Source organism: Tachysurus vachellii, chromosome 15, assembly GCF_030014155.1.
Source record: "Tachysurus vachellii isolate PV-2020 chromosome 15, HZAU_Pvac_v1, whole genome shotgun sequence".
Taxonomy (NCBI): Eukaryota; Metazoa; Chordata; class Actinopteri; order Siluriformes; family Bagridae; genus Tachysurus; species Tachysurus vachellii.
Window position 1 is genome coordinate 15230841 of NC_083474.1, and position 18579 is coordinate 15249419.

At 36.6% G+C, this 18579-nt stretch overlaps 3 protein-coding genes across 3 annotated transcripts; 1 reads left to right on the forward strand and 2 right to left on the reverse strand.

Annotated features, from left to right (window-relative positions):
- Positions 1 to 571: 571 nt before the first annotated feature.
- Positions 572 to 3668, reverse strand: tspan13a (tetraspanin 13a). Its single transcript, XM_060888734.1, has 6 exons — positions 3479 to 3668; positions 2862 to 3029; positions 2597 to 2677; positions 2395 to 2508; positions 2037 to 2147; positions 572 to 1815 (listed from the first exon to the last, which is right to left on the reverse strand). Exons 1-6 carry the CDS (start codon positions 3539 to 3541, stop codon positions 1741 to 1743), a joined length of 612 nt encoding a protein of 203 aa, XP_060744717.1. The 5' UTR covers positions 3542 to 3668; the 3' UTR covers positions 572 to 1740.
- A 707-nt stretch (positions 3669 to 4375) lies between these two features.
- Positions 4376 to 11666, forward strand: ankmy2a (ankyrin repeat and MYND domain containing 2a). Its single transcript, XM_060888202.1, has 10 exons — positions 4376 to 4549; positions 5032 to 5096; positions 5558 to 5696; positions 5825 to 5923; positions 7026 to 7186; positions 7379 to 7593; positions 8248 to 8383; positions 8691 to 8819; positions 9282 to 9411; positions 9585 to 11666. Exons 1-10 carry the CDS (start codon positions 4483 to 4485, stop codon positions 9722 to 9724), a joined length of 1281 nt encoding a protein of 426 aa, XP_060744185.1. The 5' UTR covers positions 4376 to 4482; the 3' UTR covers positions 9725 to 11666.
- LOC132858035 (leucine-rich repeat-containing protein 72) lies at positions 10426 to 16134 on the reverse strand. The gene is made up of 8 exons (XM_060888203.1): positions 16033 to 16134; positions 15588 to 15657; positions 15371 to 15452; positions 13821 to 13934; positions 13154 to 13243; positions 12564 to 12692; positions 11246 to 11276; positions 10426 to 10588 (listed from the first exon to the last, which is right to left on the reverse strand). Exons 1-8 carry the CDS (start codon positions 16086 to 16088, stop codon positions 10426 to 10428), a joined length of 735 nt encoding a protein of 244 aa, XP_060744186.1. The 5' UTR covers positions 16089 to 16134.
- Between the last annotated feature and the right edge of the window lie 2445 nt (positions 16135 to 18579).

Here is an 18579-nt window from a genome sequence, read left to right on the forward strand (position 1 = left end):
GCTGAACAGACTTTCCAGAGATAGTATCCCTTCACTGGGAAGACATTTCACTAGAGTTTGGAGCGTGGCTGTGAGGTTTTGTGATCATTTAGCCATAGGAGCATGTTCAGGTGGTAGAGAAAACCTTGTGGTGCAGTCGGCATTCTGCTTCATTCCAAAAGTGTTCAGTAGGGTTTAGGTCAGGACTCAACCTTGTCATACCATGTCTTCATGGACATTATGGATTTGTGCACAGGGGCATTGTCATGCTGCACCAGGTTTGGGTTTCTTAGTTCTACTGAAGTTATAGTAATGCTACCGCATACAAGGACATCCTGTACAATTGTGTTTATTCTCCAGTTTGGAGAATGAGTGTTATAATTAGGTGTCCACATATTTTGGCTATACAGTGTATATCTAATAAATATAAAATTATACACAGTATAAAGTTTACTATAATGGTTCAAGTATGTCTGCTGGAATACTGCATGATACTTGGGGGAAGAAATAGTAAGAAAATGTATGAATAAAAATCATTCAGTCACTGATATACAGCTGAAACAATATAATAAAATATTAGTTAGACTGCAAATAATAAGGAGAAGCCTTTATTTTGTCACATATACATTACAGCACAGTGAAATTCGTTCTTCACATATCCCAACTTTAGAAGTTGGTATCTGACATGATAACAGTTCCCCTGAAGCAGTGAGAGTTAAGGGCCATGCTCAAGGGCCCAACAGTAGCAGCTTGGAGGCTTGAACCCTGACCTTCTGGTCAGTAACCCAGCACATTGACCACTGAGCCACCACGTAGTCAGAAGAGTCATTGATAAAAATTATTATAATTCAGAAATGGGACAAACACAATGGAATTGAATAATAAATTTGTTAAACATTTTGGGGTTTCTATGTTCAGAGTGGCCAATACTGCACAGGTAAACAACAAAGTCTCCCCAAAATGACCATTATACACATTTTAACACCATAGATAGCAGTGGTTACAGCGTACATGCGGCATAACTCCTAATTGTGTGAGTTTTTTCCTCACAGACTATTAGTCATTTCTTCAGTTCTGCCTACAAAGAACATTTCCTCCTTTATGATCATAATGAACATTACATCATACAGAGCACTGTATATAGGTTCAGCAATCATCTGTCTTTATCTGGTTATCTCAGCCATATCCAAATAAATGACGTAGCAGTTCCTGCTCACGTCCTGTTCAGAGTGCAACCACGTGGCCACCGATGGTGCGCCTTTGGGCTGAGGTCAAATACCTGTGTTAACTCAGCCCAGTAAACGCTCAGTGAAGGTAATGAGCAGTTTCTTCTTTCAATTATTGCAAAAGAAAGAAAAGGAAAACCTCTGCACAAAAACATGTTAATCCATTTAGTTTTAGTTTACAAAAATAAAATGCTGAGCTTTAGTCTTTACAAAGAGAAGTCTTAGTCTTTTATTACTACACCTTTATTATTGCTTACTATTAGGATGGTATGTCACTGGTTTATCAAGTCAGTCCAGTTTAACACCTCCTTTTTATGTCTAATGGCTCATCAGCTTTGTACAGTGTGTCTATGTTTACAACATTATTTTTTTCATTTGTACTAATGTCTAATTATGTTTGTAAATGTTTATAGCCAAATGATCTAAACCAAATTCAATGACATGCTTTGATATGACTATTTGAAAATATTTTTCAGTTAAATTTTCTCTGTAATTATTTTTATACACTATGGTGTAGAAACTGAAAATAAGAACGTTAAAGGAACGCACGAGGATTTAAACGAGGTTCTTTTAGATTCCTGTATCTGTATGTTAGCCAAACACCCACGATCTGAAATGACAAAAATAAATATATGATAGAAGTAAAGCATAAAAATTTAAATAATTAGAATTTTATCATAAACAAAAACAAAGAGGCAAAACACGACTTTGAAGACTTCCAGCACGTTCTAAAATCCATCCTATTCTCTTATTTCTGTTCAGTATTAAGCATCCAAAGTAAAACCCAGCATTTGAATTCACACAGAATAAGTGAGATATGCTGTGACTCACCTCAGTGAAACTGAAGAACAAACTGGTTCCTCCCACAAAGTGCAGTACATCGTCGGCATACGTCTGAATTTTTACCGAACAAGCCTCGCAGTTCTTAGCACTGTGACATTTCTGTAGCAAATAAAAATAATTCATTAGTGAGAAAAAGCAGTATGGCACATCTCTGGTGAGGCTAGTGAGTGAATGGCTGCTGTGATAACAGGAACAGGAATAACAGGAACGATCTTGTTTCACAACAAATTCCATAAGTGTAAATGAATAAAATGTATCCTTTGTTAATAAATAAAACTTTGTAAACACTGGCAAACCGCAGTTTCCTTATACTGACTTTTTAAACTTAAAACCAAGCTACACTTACAGCTTCACATGATATTTTGTAGTCAACTGCGTAAAAATCACAACAGTCCAGTGATATCTCCAGGTCTCTTTGCAAGGCCTCAGACTTATTCCAGGTGATCTCGAGGAGTAATTTCTTAGAAGAAGAGATTGTATAAGGAACCAGGAAAGCAACAAAATATATGGGGAAACATACTGAAGTAGTAATGCAGCTATCTGTTTACCTGTTGTTCCTTATTGATAGCCAGGCTTGCACATGACACTGAAAACTGCACAATAAACACCAGGAACAGAACGAACATGTACTGTCTAAAGTTAAGAATACTAACACGCATAAAAGCCAAACAAATAAACTGGAAGATATTCATTTAGCAGAAATGCCATTAACTCTATCACACTCAAAACCACATTTTTATAAGGGTGTGTGATAGGAAATGAAGACGAAGATGTAGTAAAGCTGAACAAAAAGGAGCAGATTTTGAAGGATACAAAGAACAAGAGGACTTGATGATGCTTTAACGCTCCACACAGACCCATCATTGCTACAAAGAAGAGAAAGACACCCACTGCAATGATGGCAGCAATCACACGAAAGCTGGAGACCAGATCCACCCATTTTCCCCAGGCTGCCCCTGCTATTAACAGCAAACTCACCAACTGCATAGGGTTACAGAGATACAAGCACTTATTATTATTATTATTATTATTATTATTATTATTATTATTATTATTATTATTATTAATGTATTATTATTATGTCAGATCAAGGTCACGACATATACACTGAAATGCTTCTGGTGAGACTCAACAACATTATAATGCAGAAAATTCATAAAATAAATAATATATTAACAAAAATACAATAAAAATTTAAAGAAAGGCAACGCACTAAAGTATGGCATAAATGAACAACATTATTGCTTTCTTTACAATCAGTACATTAAATAATAATAATAATAATAATAATAATAATAATAATAATAATAATAAAATACAAGGTCTAAATATCATTCACAAACACATATAAAGTCTATTTTCAGGCACATGCTATAAAATCCAAACACATCTTTCCACAAAAGCCTGCTGTTTGTGCATTTAATACTTACCATATAAAGAATGTTCAACGCACAAAGAGTATATTTCGAACAAACAAATCCGCCACACGCCATTTCAAGTGTTTATTCCTGCTATTGTCGTTGAGCTCCTGATGTTTTCCCTTAAAGTACAAGGAGAGCGGAGAGGAGTGAAAGGTAAGTTACACCTGCGCGGGTGAAGAGTGCTGATTGGTCACTTCCTCAACTGTAAGCAAATACACCTAGTTCAATAGATGTAGCACCTGTGGGCGGGGCTATCTGTCAATCATTTTCAATCGAAATGACGTTATTAATAGGCTACGTTGTTAATTAGTATTAGATGCATTAGATTTAGTTAACTACTGAAATTAAACCATTTCTACCAGGGTTGCCAGATCTTATCACGCAAACTGGTAAATCCATATCAATTTGTGGAAATTTGTAAGTTGGATTTAACCAAAGCCAGCAACCCATGTAAACAAACAAACAAACAAATAAATACATAAACTAATGAATAAGTAAATAAACAAACAAATAAATAAATATTGTTTAAATAACAACAATTTGGTACAACATACTGATAAGGATTTTAATTAGTAATAAAATGATTAATTGTTAAAATAATGTCCGTATAATTGCAGTTTAACTATTATTGCTATTATAGGCTGTTATTTTCTTTTTCTTTTTAAATCTGGGATCCTGGGGATGAATTTTCTAGACTTTTGTAGGCTAAACCACTACGACAGAGGGGCTCCCACTGCATAGCTAATTTACAGTATTACCGATTCTATGTTTTTTCGAGAAACGAATTATTTATAACAAATAAACATACCGTCTTATATAGTTATATGGAAAATGTAACAGCTTTAAAAGTTACAATTTATTATTTACAACGGAAAGTCCCTCTATACACCCACCTTTAGAGTAAACATGGTACAGTCCATTTGAACAAGAGACTGTAGTTATCGTCACTACAGAGTTAAAGTTATTTACTTTGGCTTTTAACGTAGAAAAATCCGATTTAGCTTTATTTCATTATGTCTGTTATAAAGAAGGGAGATTTAACCGACACTGAAAAAGAGCTTCTGGTTGTTATTGCTGCAGGTAACAGCTAGCTAACGGTTAGCATGCTAGAAAGCTAACTTAGTTATTAATGGACAGAATGCTAATAACAATATTAGTGAGCTATATAATATATGATGCGTTTTTTGTTTTATTTGACACGAGTAGTTATTAAAACATGCAGCATTCTGTTTGCTAGTTGTAAATCTTGTTTCAAATGATTTGTAATATTTAAGCAGATCAACGGTCAGATTAAGGATTAGCCAGTTAGCTTTACTAGCTAGGTAGCAACCTGTTGGTGACCCCTTTCTTTAGACAGCAGAGATTCGTGCTCTGTTATCAGCATAATGGTCTATTAAGAATAAGACAGCATTGAAATAAAAGGCTTGTAAGATGTTCATCATTGTTAAACATGTATAAATCAATGTTTTGCTGTCTCAGGTAATGTGCAAGGAGGCAGGGAGGTAGTAATGTTTAACAGCACTACCATGTTGTGTTAGTAATGTGGCTGAAATGTTGTGCAGGAAATGTACAGGAAGCTTCAAGATTGCTTGGCTCGAAGGATGTGAGAGTGAACTGCCTGGATGAGGTAAGTGCACTGATTATGCATTTAACTCAAAACATGTTTTTGTGCTATCATAGTAATAGTAAATACCAAAATTAAACCCAAGCAGTCATTAGTGCTGCACAGTTTTGTCCTGGTATAATAATCAAACCCATCACGTCAGTAGAAAACCCAAGGATGATCGTTACGTGTCCATCGGTGACCTGCCAAAATCAGATGTCAAGGGCACTTCACATCCAAAGCAGCTGTGTTTCTAAAGCATATTGATTGCGTTCTGTTTGTGGCACTTTGTTGTACAGAAGAGCACGTAAAGCCTTCTGGCATTATGGGATTTTTGATATATTTCTCTTCTTTACTGTGCTTGCCGATATATTTTTTGCTAATTATTCTGTCGACACATTTCTTACATCTCCTAATGAGTCCATGTCTTTTGGATTGATTCATATCAAACCTACTCTGTGTTTTCTGTGTTAATCTCTCCTCAGTATGGCATGACTCCTCTCATGCATGCTGCGTATAAGGGCAAGGCAGATATGTGTAAGCTGCTGCTGCAACATGGTGCAGACGTCAACTGCAATGAGCACGAGCACGGCTACACAGCTCTCATGTTCGCAGGACTATCGGGTATGTCTCGGCACACTCTAGGATAAAAGATTATGTCCTACAGGAATGTTTCCCCATTCAACGTTAGTCTTTGACATAAGGTTGTCGTTTTAAAGCTGCCGATAAGTTTTTACTCATTTATGTTTCAGGGAAGACTGATATCACATGGATGATGTTAGATGCTGGAGCAGAGACTGATGTGGTGAACTCAGTAGGCAGATCAGCAGCACAAATGGCTGCTTTTGTAGGTGAGCTCACATAACCTTAATACAGTTTACAACGGATCGTAACTGTATGTCTTCCGTAAACACATTGGAGAAGCTGGTGCTGCTTAGGGAGATGCGAAGCACTGAACCTCTTAAGATCCAAAACATTGGCATAAAAATACTGGCTAGCAATTGTTTAGCAAAAATTTAAATCCTTTGGCTAAATCCTACAGTATCTACACAAATACAAAGATTGCTCCATAGTCAACCACTGCATGCAAGATGATGTTTTTACAGTTGTTGCAGCTAATTGCAGCTGGATGATTCCTGATGAAACAGAAATCACACATTTTTGGCTTAGAATCAGCTTGAGATTCTCATTCACGATTCATTGACCGGTTTTGTACGTAGTGTGATATATATTTATTAAACGATCACATTACCGTTGAAGACCATGGACTTCATTTTCCTAGCAGAGCTTTGTGCATGACATCTCATCTGCATTTTGAATCACTCACATATTAATACTACAATGACCTGAAACAATAATATAATATATAATATCCAAAAATAAATGACATGTAGTATAAATTATATTAGGGTGGCAAGAGTGTGTCCTGCTGGAAGCAACTTGTTGATCAGCAAAGTCTGGTTAATATCCATTCAGCCCATTCATTAATATCACACATTCACCTGCTTTTTGCTGTAGTAAATGGTAATTTAATGTTCCTTCTTACTACAAGCAAGAGTCTATGCATTTTATTTTTAAATATTTTTTTCACTATTTTCCAAGTTTTTTAAATATATTTTAGAGATTTTCTTCAGACGAGTGTGAGGTCATATCTATGTGTAGTGTGTAGTGGTCACAGCTGAATAAACTGGAATAGTGGCACTGTTTTATGTAACGACTTCGGTTGCAAATACTGCAGAATTTGGCAATTACGTTAGCATTTAGCCCTTTATTCTGGGCTTCCATTTGCAGTGTACATGTTAGTCACTGTACTGCAGTTATCTGCTCTGTGAAAATGCTTATTGAAGTGCTTATTTGGTACAGACACGGATAAGCTTATATAAGAATATTATTTATTTATTGTATGTAGACCTTAAAGTAGACATGAGTAGACTGTGTGTGTTCTCTCCCCAGGTCAGCACGACTGTGTGACTGTTATCAATAACTTCTTCTCCCGAAAGAGGCTTGACTACTACACAAAACTGCAGGGCTTAGAAAAAGAGCCAAAACTGCCTCCTAAACTGGCTGGACCTTTGCACAAAATTATCATGAGCACAAATCTTAACCCTGTCAAGGTAGCTGTAAATGAATTGTACATTTAATTTCACTTGCATTATGTTTTTGCTCTTGATTTGATCACATTAAGAAGATCCTTTTAATTTTTAATGATTCCAAACTTTAATTTACTGCAAGCTCTGCTTTTGCATTGCTTATGTGGGTTGGAGTGACTGCCAAGCTCTTGTTTTAAGCATCTTTTTCTCTTTCAGGTGGTGATGCTGGTGAAGGAAAATCCTCTACTCGTGGACGTAGAGGCTCTTGAGAAGTGTCGTAAAGTGATGGAGCTGATCTGTGAGAAATGTGTAAAGCAGCAGGACATGAATGAGGTGCTGGCCATGAAGATGCACTACATCAGTTGTGTTCTGCAGAAATGTAGCGCCTTCCTCAAAGACCGGCAGGATAAACTAGATGGCTTAATCAAGTGGTATGATGTTTTAGTTACATTTGTTCTACTGACTTCACTAAAGACAGTCATAGCTTGCTGACCTCGTGTGTGTCTCTGACCAGTTCTTAATAAAAGGGCTGCAGATTTCAGATCTGTGATTTTAAATATTAACCACTAGATTGTGGAAATCAGAACAGTGATTTGATTCCCCTTCTACTGACAATGCTGATGAACAACGAACTGTATTAAGACGCAGTTCACATTTCCATCTGAGGGAGTTTACTGATAAATGATGGAAAATTAAGAACAATTGTTAAGGCTTTTAAAAGTTATACAGCATTAAAATGGTTAGTTTATTTTTGCTTCCTACAATAATGTTTAAAAATAAAACATCACAGCACTGTCTATGCCTCTGTGTCTTGAATGGTGGTCTTCTGTGGCTTTATTTGCCATGGTGACAAAATTGGTGCTTAAGGGCCTTGCTCAGGGGCCCAACAGGGGCAGTGTGGTGGACCTGGGATCGAACTCACAACCTTCCAATTGGTAGCCCAAAACCTTAACCACTAGGCTACCACATCACCAGACCTGAACCAAGCTGCATCTCACCCGTGGAAAATGTTTCATAAATCTCTCTTGAAACAAATCCTTTTTTTTCTTTTCTTTTTTCCTTCCTCCATCTCCTCTTCTCTTCAGCCTACTAAAGGGGCGAGACAGTGACTGCTTTCCGGTGTTCCAAGAAAAATTTATCCGGGAGTGCATCCGGAAATTTCCTTACTGCGACGCTACGCTACTCCAGCAGCTTGTCAGAAGTATAGCTCCTGTGGAAATAGTGAGTAATATTCCATTGCACTTCTAAGAATAACCGAATTGTAGATTTGTAATGCAGACTGTTTTATTAAATCCAGCAATTTTCTCCCTCAATGTGTCATCTTTCTCTAAATAGATCTGTGATGCAACAGAAACAAAATCAGACAGAATGATGTAGTATTTATGCATATGAAATAACTCATTATTTTTTCCCACCTCTATGGGGAGACAATTAAGTGGTGCATCTTTGGGTGCAACAATACAGTAGGTAGTTATTTTGATTAATAAGTAAATGAGTAATTTTTCAGGTATTTTGTTTGTTTGTTTAGGGCAATGACCCCACAGCTTTGTCAGTGCTCACCCAAGCTATCACAGGGCAGGTGGGCTTCATGGATGCTGAATTCTGCACCACCTGTGGGGAGAAGGGAGCAGAAAAGAGGTGCTCCATCTGCAAAATGGTAACATTAATGTTCCTGCTTGTTTCATGCTTGGTTTCCTAAGGCAGGTTTTCATCTTGGGCAGTGGGGGGTGGGGGACCTGTAGAGCTGTAAACACAAACTCAACAACACAAGAAAATTTAGAGCAACAACAGAATTGTTTATTCACAGCGATTAGAGAAAGTAACAATTCCATTTCTAATATAATTGAGCGTTTTCTTAATGAATAAATAATAGGCAGTGTTTAGACTAGAAGATCTTTGTGTTGTATACATGTATATTTGAGAGGAGGTTCTTCTCTGATGCCGGAGTAGTGCACAATTTTGATTAGTGCTACTATTGATTTTCTTTCCCTAATCTGAAGTCTAATCACTATTGTGTTCTTTTGGATTTAGTTTTTGTGCTCAAATGTTTTCATATTTAGTTTTGTGATGTCATAGTGTTGATCTAGCTAATAACGTGACATTGATGTTTGTCCTCAAGGTTATCTATTGCAACCAAGATTGCCAGAAGATGCACTGGTTCACCCATAAGAAGATCTGCAAGAAACTTCAGGAGCAGAGGCAGAAGCAAGAGGCTGAATCAGCCAAGCGACTAGAGAGACAGGCCAAAGGTATTCGCCGCCTGTAGCTTTTAATATGTTCCTTTGATTTAACCACTTCACAACAGAGCTCTGCCAGTTCTTTCTTGTGCTGTCACATTATAAAAATATATATGAAAAGCATACGACTCCAGGACGAGTTCCATTATTATTATTATGTTGACCTGGGCTTTTATTCTCTCCAGAATCTGAGGAGAAGAAAGCACTGGAAGAGACGAGCAGCAGTATGGAAAATCTTTCTGTTGAGCAGAGTGAAGTTACCAGCACATCAGATGTTCAAAAAGAAACTGAGAGCACTGACCCCATTCAGATATCTTCAGACTGAGTCATGCGGATTAAGCAGAGACAACATTAACCCCAGTCATTTCCCATAATCGCTGTCAAGTCCTGCCTTAGCCAGAACACTACGATGTGCATGTCGTCCAAAATCTGGGGACCTCCTGAACGTTTCTTTCAGAGGAAGGGTTTTTGGAGCGTGAAATCTGATGGAAAAGCTAACAAAGCTTTCATCACATGCACAGGCTTTCCGTCAACACGTGACACGTTTTATTGTAGCGTTTGTTCTTTTATAGCTAACGTTATGTATGTGGTCATGTGCATCAATATTAGATTTAGTAAAGAGAGTATATATTTATGACAGTCAGTCTTAAGTTAAACCTTATGTTGTTAGGTAATATTGCATGTAGAGGATAAAGATGTTGAAGCCTTTGCCTTAAACCATGTTGGCAAGTCTGTAGTTTTGTCTTGGATGAAAAACATTACACCGTCCACAGTAGATTTAAGAACATGTCACTATAAGTATAATTGTTTTACGGGTCGAGCTGATTTAAGTCCTCGTGCTGCATTTGCACGTCTTGCTTTTACAGAAACCTCACAAGACATGAAAGGTCTAAATTTGAATGTTAAAATTAGTGTGCCATTTTCCCCATAATGAAGATTCAGGGACAATAGGTAGCAGCTGCATACCTGTGCTTGCTATGTTTTAATGACAGTTGTGTAGAAATCACAATTTGCAGTCTGTGTGTGTTATCTGAATTTGACAGTAAGGATTTTGGCTGCAGTTGAACTGTGCTCCTCCAGGGGGTGCTGCTGAGCTCTTATGCTGCTCCAGTTCAGAGTAGAGAACTGCATGATGGATCTCTGCATGGCCCTGCGCTCACAGAGATCTTCAATCTCATCAAATGGGCATCTGAAAATACCAACCAGGACTTCATTAATTTTTTACTGATTCTAGAAAAATCCATGCTTATTAAAATGAGCTTTTCGATGCCACATCCAAGAACTTTTTTCTTTTTGCTATGAAATTCTTCTATCATCTCACTTTTATACAGTGATGCAGCAGCACTTTATTACTTTAGTCTGTCCAGTGCTCACCTCATATGTACACACTAAAGGTTGTAAATCTTCATGCTAATACCACTGTCAAATCCTTCTTGTTTCAGTCACTTAATAGCTGGGCCGAGTCATTGCCGTAACTCGCCTCCATTGCGTTCTGAACTTTTTTCTTTTTCTTGGTCCATGGTGGATATCCCATTAATATCATGAAAGTCACTGAAATATAGTGAGTGAGAACAAAATGCTCTTGTCCTTCTTGTTTTAGGAGCCAGCAGTGAAACCTGACTGTTATACATTATGTTCAAGACATAATATGTTGTAATATTATATCCAATATTCTAACTGTACTATCAATATTCCTTTCATGACACCAGAGTGGCAAACAACTCATAACTCTTCCAGAGAAAAATAAAAATACAGCACCAACTAACAACTGGGCACCAAAATCAGTCATCAGAAACATATCAGTATAAAAACCTCCCTTGTGGCTCTTTCCCATAGATCTACTTACTTTGTGCGTTTGGTGTTGGAGCTCCATTGACCTGGAATAAATGACAAATGAGTTAAAGAGCTTGAGGGAAGGATAGATGAACATAACCTCAGTTACAGACAATTGTACAGCATACAGTAAAATAACTAGTCATGTCAGTGTATAATCTGAATCTATCCCATAATAGTGCGACCCAGTATGAGACAGATGTAACCTGTAGTTTTCAATATAATAAACATTTGCCCCAAAACACATTTAAAGTCCCAGGCCACTGTAGCATTATGAGACTAATGCTCTGTTATTTAATTATGATTCAGTGACTGTCGTGTGTCCCACTGATATTACATTTACAATGATATAAAGCTTAAACACGGGTAAATTGTCCTTCATAACAACCTCTGTCCAGATTTCAGATAAAAATAATAAAAGCTTTCGATAGCAAGTGTTTGCTTGTGCCGTGATAAAAATACTTCGAAATATAATCATTATTGCCGTTTAAAAAACATTAGTTTTGCATTAATGTTTTTGTACGTCACACAACCTGATAGTTGAGATATTTGCACAACTATGATATATGGTATATTCTACAAGTCACATGTTTAACAGGAAGTTGAGTCTTTAAAATTTCCTGAAGAAATGGGAGCCTGTGATTTTGTGATATTGACTGAATGGTCATTTTGAACATACATCCTTGTTAACCAAATTATAGACTGAAATAAAATGATTCTGTTGCAAAATATATAACTTTGAAAGTAAGTAAATCAGTAGAATGCCTTCGATATCCAGGTATCATTATCGTGGTTATTACTCAACAACATTTTGTGAGTTTGATAATCCTATGCTAACAAACACAATTTGGTTACTTGTTTAACAATAAAAGACAGCAGAGAAAATGTTATTGCTTGAGATTGGTTCATTTCTAAATTATTAAATGTATGTTTTCTTAGATTTAGTGAAAATGACTTTATTTGTTTTTATTTCATGTTTCATTTTTAAAGTTATGAGATCTAAATTTCACACTCAAATATGGAGTCACACTTCTTACTAACCTACAACAGTATATAATTACTGATTTGTCAGCTTAAATGCCATCTGTCAAAGTCATATATATTTTTATGAAGGGTGTAAATACTTTGGTGGTGAACCATTTTAAATTCCTAACTCAGCAATGCCTTTCCTCCTTCACGAAGGGTGCCAATAATTCTGGAGTTGACTAAAGACAAGCGGTCGTATTTCCACTTTGTGTTGAATATGCTCCATGACATCCATCCATCCATCCATTTATCCGTTCATTCATCCATCCATTGTTCATCCATTCATTTGGTAGTGTTGAAGTTACCTCTCTTTGTGCTCGCAATCATTTTCCTTTCTGTCAGTGCTCGTCTGCCGAAGGCGATTGTGTCAAGAACTCTCTGTCTCTCAGGACTCATGAGTTTAAAGGCATGTCTCCTCTCCTCCTGTCTCACCTCTGTCAAATCAATTACATCATTCATACATCCGATGGTTAAGTAGTTATTATAACAAAGTCCTAAACATTAGACAAAATATATATGGCCAAAGGTATGTGGACACCACAAGATTTCTGTTCAGCATTAGTGAGTCTGTGTTCCAGTTCATCCCAAAGGTGTTGGGTTCACAGGAGTTGAGGTCAGGGATCTATTCAGAAGACTCAAGATCTTCTACATCATCCTTGGCACACCATGACTTAATGGAGCTCTTTTTGTGCACAGGGCATTATCAGGCTAAAACAGGTTTGAACCTCTTAGGTCCAGTGAACGGGACTTTTTAATCCCATAGCAAACATGGGACATTATATACAATTATGTTCTTCCTTTGTGGCAACAGTTAGGGGAAAATAATTATGGTGTGAAGGTCTGGTGTCCTCATACTTTTGGCCATATACTGTAGTTTTAAGTATAGAACATTTACCTTTTCTGTCTAATAATTGAACAGATGGTAAGTGATGGACTACGTATTCCCGATAAAGGGGATCTTGCGAAAAGGGATTCAGGAACAAATCTGGAATATTGCAAACAAATAATAATAAGTGTAATAAACAAGTGTAATAAAACGTAATAGTTCATTTATTTAGATTTTAGGAGTGGTTGTATACAAAATCCCCTTCATTGGATATGGAGCCATCCACAACATACGTTTCCACACTCAGTATAACATATGCAATCCTACCTACTGCTGTGCTCTTAAGAGGAAACCAGAGAACATTGTGAATGTTTACACGCACAGTAACCTGAGCTCATGTGGGGATGTGGTAGCCTAGTGGTTAAGGTGCTGGACTACCAATCGGAAGGTTGTTAGTTTGATTCCCATGTCCACCAGGTTGCCACTGCCGGGCCCCTGAGCAAGGCCCTTAACCCTCAATTACTAAAAATGAGATAAAAATGTAAGTAGCTCTGGATAAGAGTGTCTTCTAAATGCTGTAAATGTAAATGTAGCTCAGGATTAAAGCAGGGACCCTGGAGCTGTGAGACTGTAACACTCTCTGCTGCCCAACAAATATTAATTAATAAGCTTGTGACTAATTTTAAAGAAAAAATGTAGTTGCACTTATATGTATTGGGAGTTTACAGGGACTCACTGAGTGTTTGGAGGTGCTGCATGTGTCTCAGCTCGTCCACTGTTTCCTCCAGGATTATCAGGTGGTTATTATGAAGTAGCAGCACTTTCAGACAGCTCAGATGCCTCAGAGCTCCTGTGCACATGTTACATATATAGACAGACAGACAGGCAGACAGACAGTTACTGACTCTAGCCCTGCTGTTTCAATTCACATTGTGTCAGCACCATCTCTTTCTCTTTATAAGAGGAAGAGCACCACCATTGGACCACTGTTGACAGTGGTGAATTATTTTCAGTACAGCATGCACCCCAACATGGTAGTGGACATGGCACTGGTATGAATATATCAGATACAGCAGCATTGCTTGGATTCTTAAAGACATCAGTGTAGCTGCTGGGATGGGATACAACCACAAATATTCTGGCTAGCAGTGGTGCTGTGGTCAGAAACTCCCGGATCAATGGCTAAAAGAAGATTAACACAATACCACAGACTGTGGTGAGGAAAGGAAGAGCTTCAGTCTCTAATTGTGCACTTAGAAAAAAGGCTAAAAAAGGTAGGGCCATCTAGGAAAGCAGACAGTATGTGTACAAAGTTTCTAAAATAAATGAATAAATAAATGAATGAATGAATGAATGAATGAATGAATGAATGAATGAATAAACAAACAAACAAACAAACAAACAAACAAACAAACAAACAATAACTAAACAACTAATTAACACTCTGCTAAAAACATCCAAAAACAAGCTGATCCTATGATGGGCCCTTAACATTGTAAACAGATTAGAGTAGAGCTGAGACATTATCTACGAATGACAATGAAGAATGTACATAATAAAAAATACAATACTATTTTAAAGCATGCCAATTTTAACATGAAGTTTTAACTGTTTATGTATTGCTAAAACATATTACAATCTGATGATGCTACTAGACAAAAAAAGTACTCTTCAGTAAGTACTTCATCCTGGTCATGGTGGATCCATGATCTATCCTGGGAACACTGGGATTGAGGTGCCAATACAACCTGTGCACCCAGTGTGTCCATCACAGGGCATCATACATACACACACATTCAATCATACACAGATTGTTGTAATTTAGTATAGCCAGTCCATCTACTGTAGCTCGATGTAGCAGAAGGAAACATGCACAAGGATGTACAGTATGTATCAAGACTCTTCTCTGTTCTTGCAATGAGGAATGAACAGCTGAGTCTTCAAACAATGTCTAAAAACCCATTTTTCATGAAGTACTTAAAAGCTTAAAATAAATAAATGAAGTTTTTAAACTGATGGTATTTTTGTCTGTGACCTAATGGACCAGCTGCAGGATGTGTTTTATAATAGAAAATTAGAGCATTTCTGTAAGCCACTCTAGATAACAAAGTCTGCCAAATACCATAAATGTAAATGTACCTGATAAAAACTGAGGAAAAAAATCATTGCACACAGATACCCAACAGAGCTCAGGATCCAACCAGGGACCCAGAAGTTAGAAGGCAGCGACATGACCTACTGCACCACTAAGCTGTTCACGTGCATAATGTTGTGCTTGAGAAGTACCTGTGATTGAGGTAATCTCATTGTTCTGGAGGTACAGCTCTGCTAAACAGCAGTGAAACTCAGACCCACGAATGCGCTTTATCTGCGAGAAAAGAAATCAGATTTTAAAGCCCTTCAGGAAAAGTCTCATTATACAAAAAGCATGACTTGTGTTGTCTGGAATCTAATTCTATTAGTTCAACTGAATTATTGACATTATGAATGTCATGAACCCCACCCTGTTATTATTAAGCCAGATGTATCGCAGTTGGGTGAATCTGGACAAATCCGGAACATCTGTGAGCTGCCTGTAAGAGGAATAATACAATATTTCAAAGTTTATGCTGATACTCCATTAGTGTTCGATGTTTAACAAATCGTGACCTTAGAAATAAGGTTTTGTCCAGGGTTGTTTGGGCAGTTATCATTTAATCTGCATATAATCTTTATGCTTTCAGTATACTTAGCTGTAAATGTTTTTTAAGAGTGTATGCACTCAACATTTTCAAAAACATATAAATCTGACAGATGTGTTACCTTCTTGCAAGATAAAGCTCACTGACATGGACACTTATAAAGCTGTTCAAAGGGTCACTGTTTTCCTGTAAAATATGAATCTGACATGTCAGCTAAAATGAAATCAAAAACACTGACTAAAAAAGTTATTAAAAGAAGAACGCTACCTTGCTGCATGGCTCCATGTCTCACACGGACAAACGGTTGCCAAGACACACACCATGCAACTAGTAACAAACTGAGTAACTTGACTATTAAGGCTGAGAGCAGACCTTAACAATGCCACTATTTGTATCTGTATCTGGTCAATTTTAACAATAGACATTTTCACAAAGCAGCTTTACACAAATTTATACATTTTACATGTATAACTTCATCAATTTATGTCTAATGAATAAGTCAAAGGTGACAGTTCTATGTTTCTGTATCTGTATCTCTTTGTGCTCCGGATATCCATATCTGTATCTGTTTTTTATTTCAACTTGAAGTGGATGTGTCCTGAGTGGGAGGGGAGATTGGAACCCCCTGGAAACACTGGAAAAAACCCTGAAGGTGTGTCGGCATGGTGTGTGAATTCTGGCTCTGAAAGTTCCTCGACCACAAACTCAATTATTTGCTAATTGCTAGACATCTAGTAGTGTTTTTTTTTTTTTTTTTGGACATGCCTGGTATCTATTCTAGCCTATTTATTTAATTTATTTTCACAATTATCCTGACCAGGCAGTTACTAAGGATTCATCATTCAGCATCATTATTATTGACTCAGTGGCAACAACATGAAAGTAAAAACCTCCCCTTCATATAGTTTATTTGTTGTTGTTGTTGTTGTTCTTCTTCTTCTTCTTCTTCTCCTGTGAACCTTTTACATTTTTTTAAAGCTTTCTTTAACAAACAAACAAACAAAAAATACAGAAACACATACATTCCCTGTTCATATCTGTATTTATATGTGTTTAAAACACATTATCGGTTCATTCTGACTTATATATTCATATTCAGCTACATATTTACACTTGACACGAAAGTACTGCTGTTTGTTTTTGAAGTATTCAGGATCTGCCACAAGAGGGCGCACATTTCCCTCAAATACCTATATATCATTACCATTCTTACTAAAATGATGATCTACATACAGTGTATAAATTGTACCCATTATATTTATTCTATATCAATTTCTTTCTTCCTATCATTTGCTTATATACAAATTATTTTACTTTTAATATGTTTTTTTCTGTTTTCCAGTGATTATATAGTGAATCACTATTAAAAAAATGGAAAAAAACATTGGCACAATCATGCATCATACTGAAAATCTGGATAAATTTGACTCAGATGCATCCTCACTATCAAATGAGTTTAACATGTTGTTGTGAGAAGTTTGCCCTCTAACATGTTTTGCAAGGAAATAAATCCATTCTGGACCTCACACATTGTGGGGGTTTTTGTCACTTATTTTGACCTTCAAGAAAATCTAAATAAATGCAAAGCAGTCACATTGTGTTCTTCACGAGAATGTGCATAAATGCCAAAAAAAGCCATACTGCACTGAACATACACTCCTTGCCGATTCTTTTTTATTATTATTTTGGACTGCTAATACTATAGCATTATTAGATCGGTCATGCTGTGGGTGCAGAGGAACACACAGGGCGTGCTATGCAGAGTCCAAACTGAGACTGCTTCCATTAAGCCTGTTTCTTTTCACTTGCATGTCCTTTTTACCCCGCAGAAAGTTTCTGACAGTCCAGCTGTTAGTCATTCATTGAAAATCTGGTCTCAAGTAAGTTTACCTCTTAATCTCAGACATCTTTCCGTTTCAGCTTCTATTGCCCTGAATTTCTTATTTTCTCCTTCTTTAAGTAAAAGGGGCTTTGGACACTGGAAAGACCTTGGCCTGTCTAAGATGTCAGGCATTTATCAGTGGAACATTTACCACTTTTTAGGAGCTCCAGGAAAGTTTTAAACGTTCCTATATCTTGTGTTACTTTTATATTAGACTTTTTTATATTACTCAGACCTGAAGAGTATGTCTGAATTCCTTTTCTTGCTCTTGATGTGTCTTGTTAAAGGGAACAATTTCAAGGCTTATTAAAAAATCAGGAGGAAAAAAACAGCAACGTTTTCTCCCAAAGCTTTATGGTCACTCTGTAAAAAGGACCTGAATATGGCATTACAAGGGAATGTGTTGGACTCTATCATAGTTAGTGCATGAACCAAATTTAGAGTTTCCATGTAATGCTATTGGCCTCCAAATTGCAGGTACATTGCAGGTCAAAGGTTTGTGAACAGCTAGATAGTGGCATAATTTAAAAAGGCACAGAATGACAATTTACATGAATAAATATTTAACAAATACATAAATTGTAAAATGAGAATTTGGAAGATTTTATGTGAGTGCAAGACAATTTACTCGGGTGTCTAATTTACTACTATTTATCTATTAATTATTTAACTTTTCTAATACATCATTTTAAATGAGCTCATGGATTGTTTAGCAAAAGAAAAAACAGTTGAAAGGAAATGATGTTTAAAGGATTTCAGTTTTCAATGTAAATAAAACATAATGTCATTTATCTACAAAAAAAAAAATAAATAAACAAGCATGACATCATACTGTATATCTAAATCTATGTATTTTGGGAAGTAATAACCGGAAAGCTCAAAGATCACAAAGATCATAATGGGATTTTCTATAAGTGCCTTACTAAAGACTC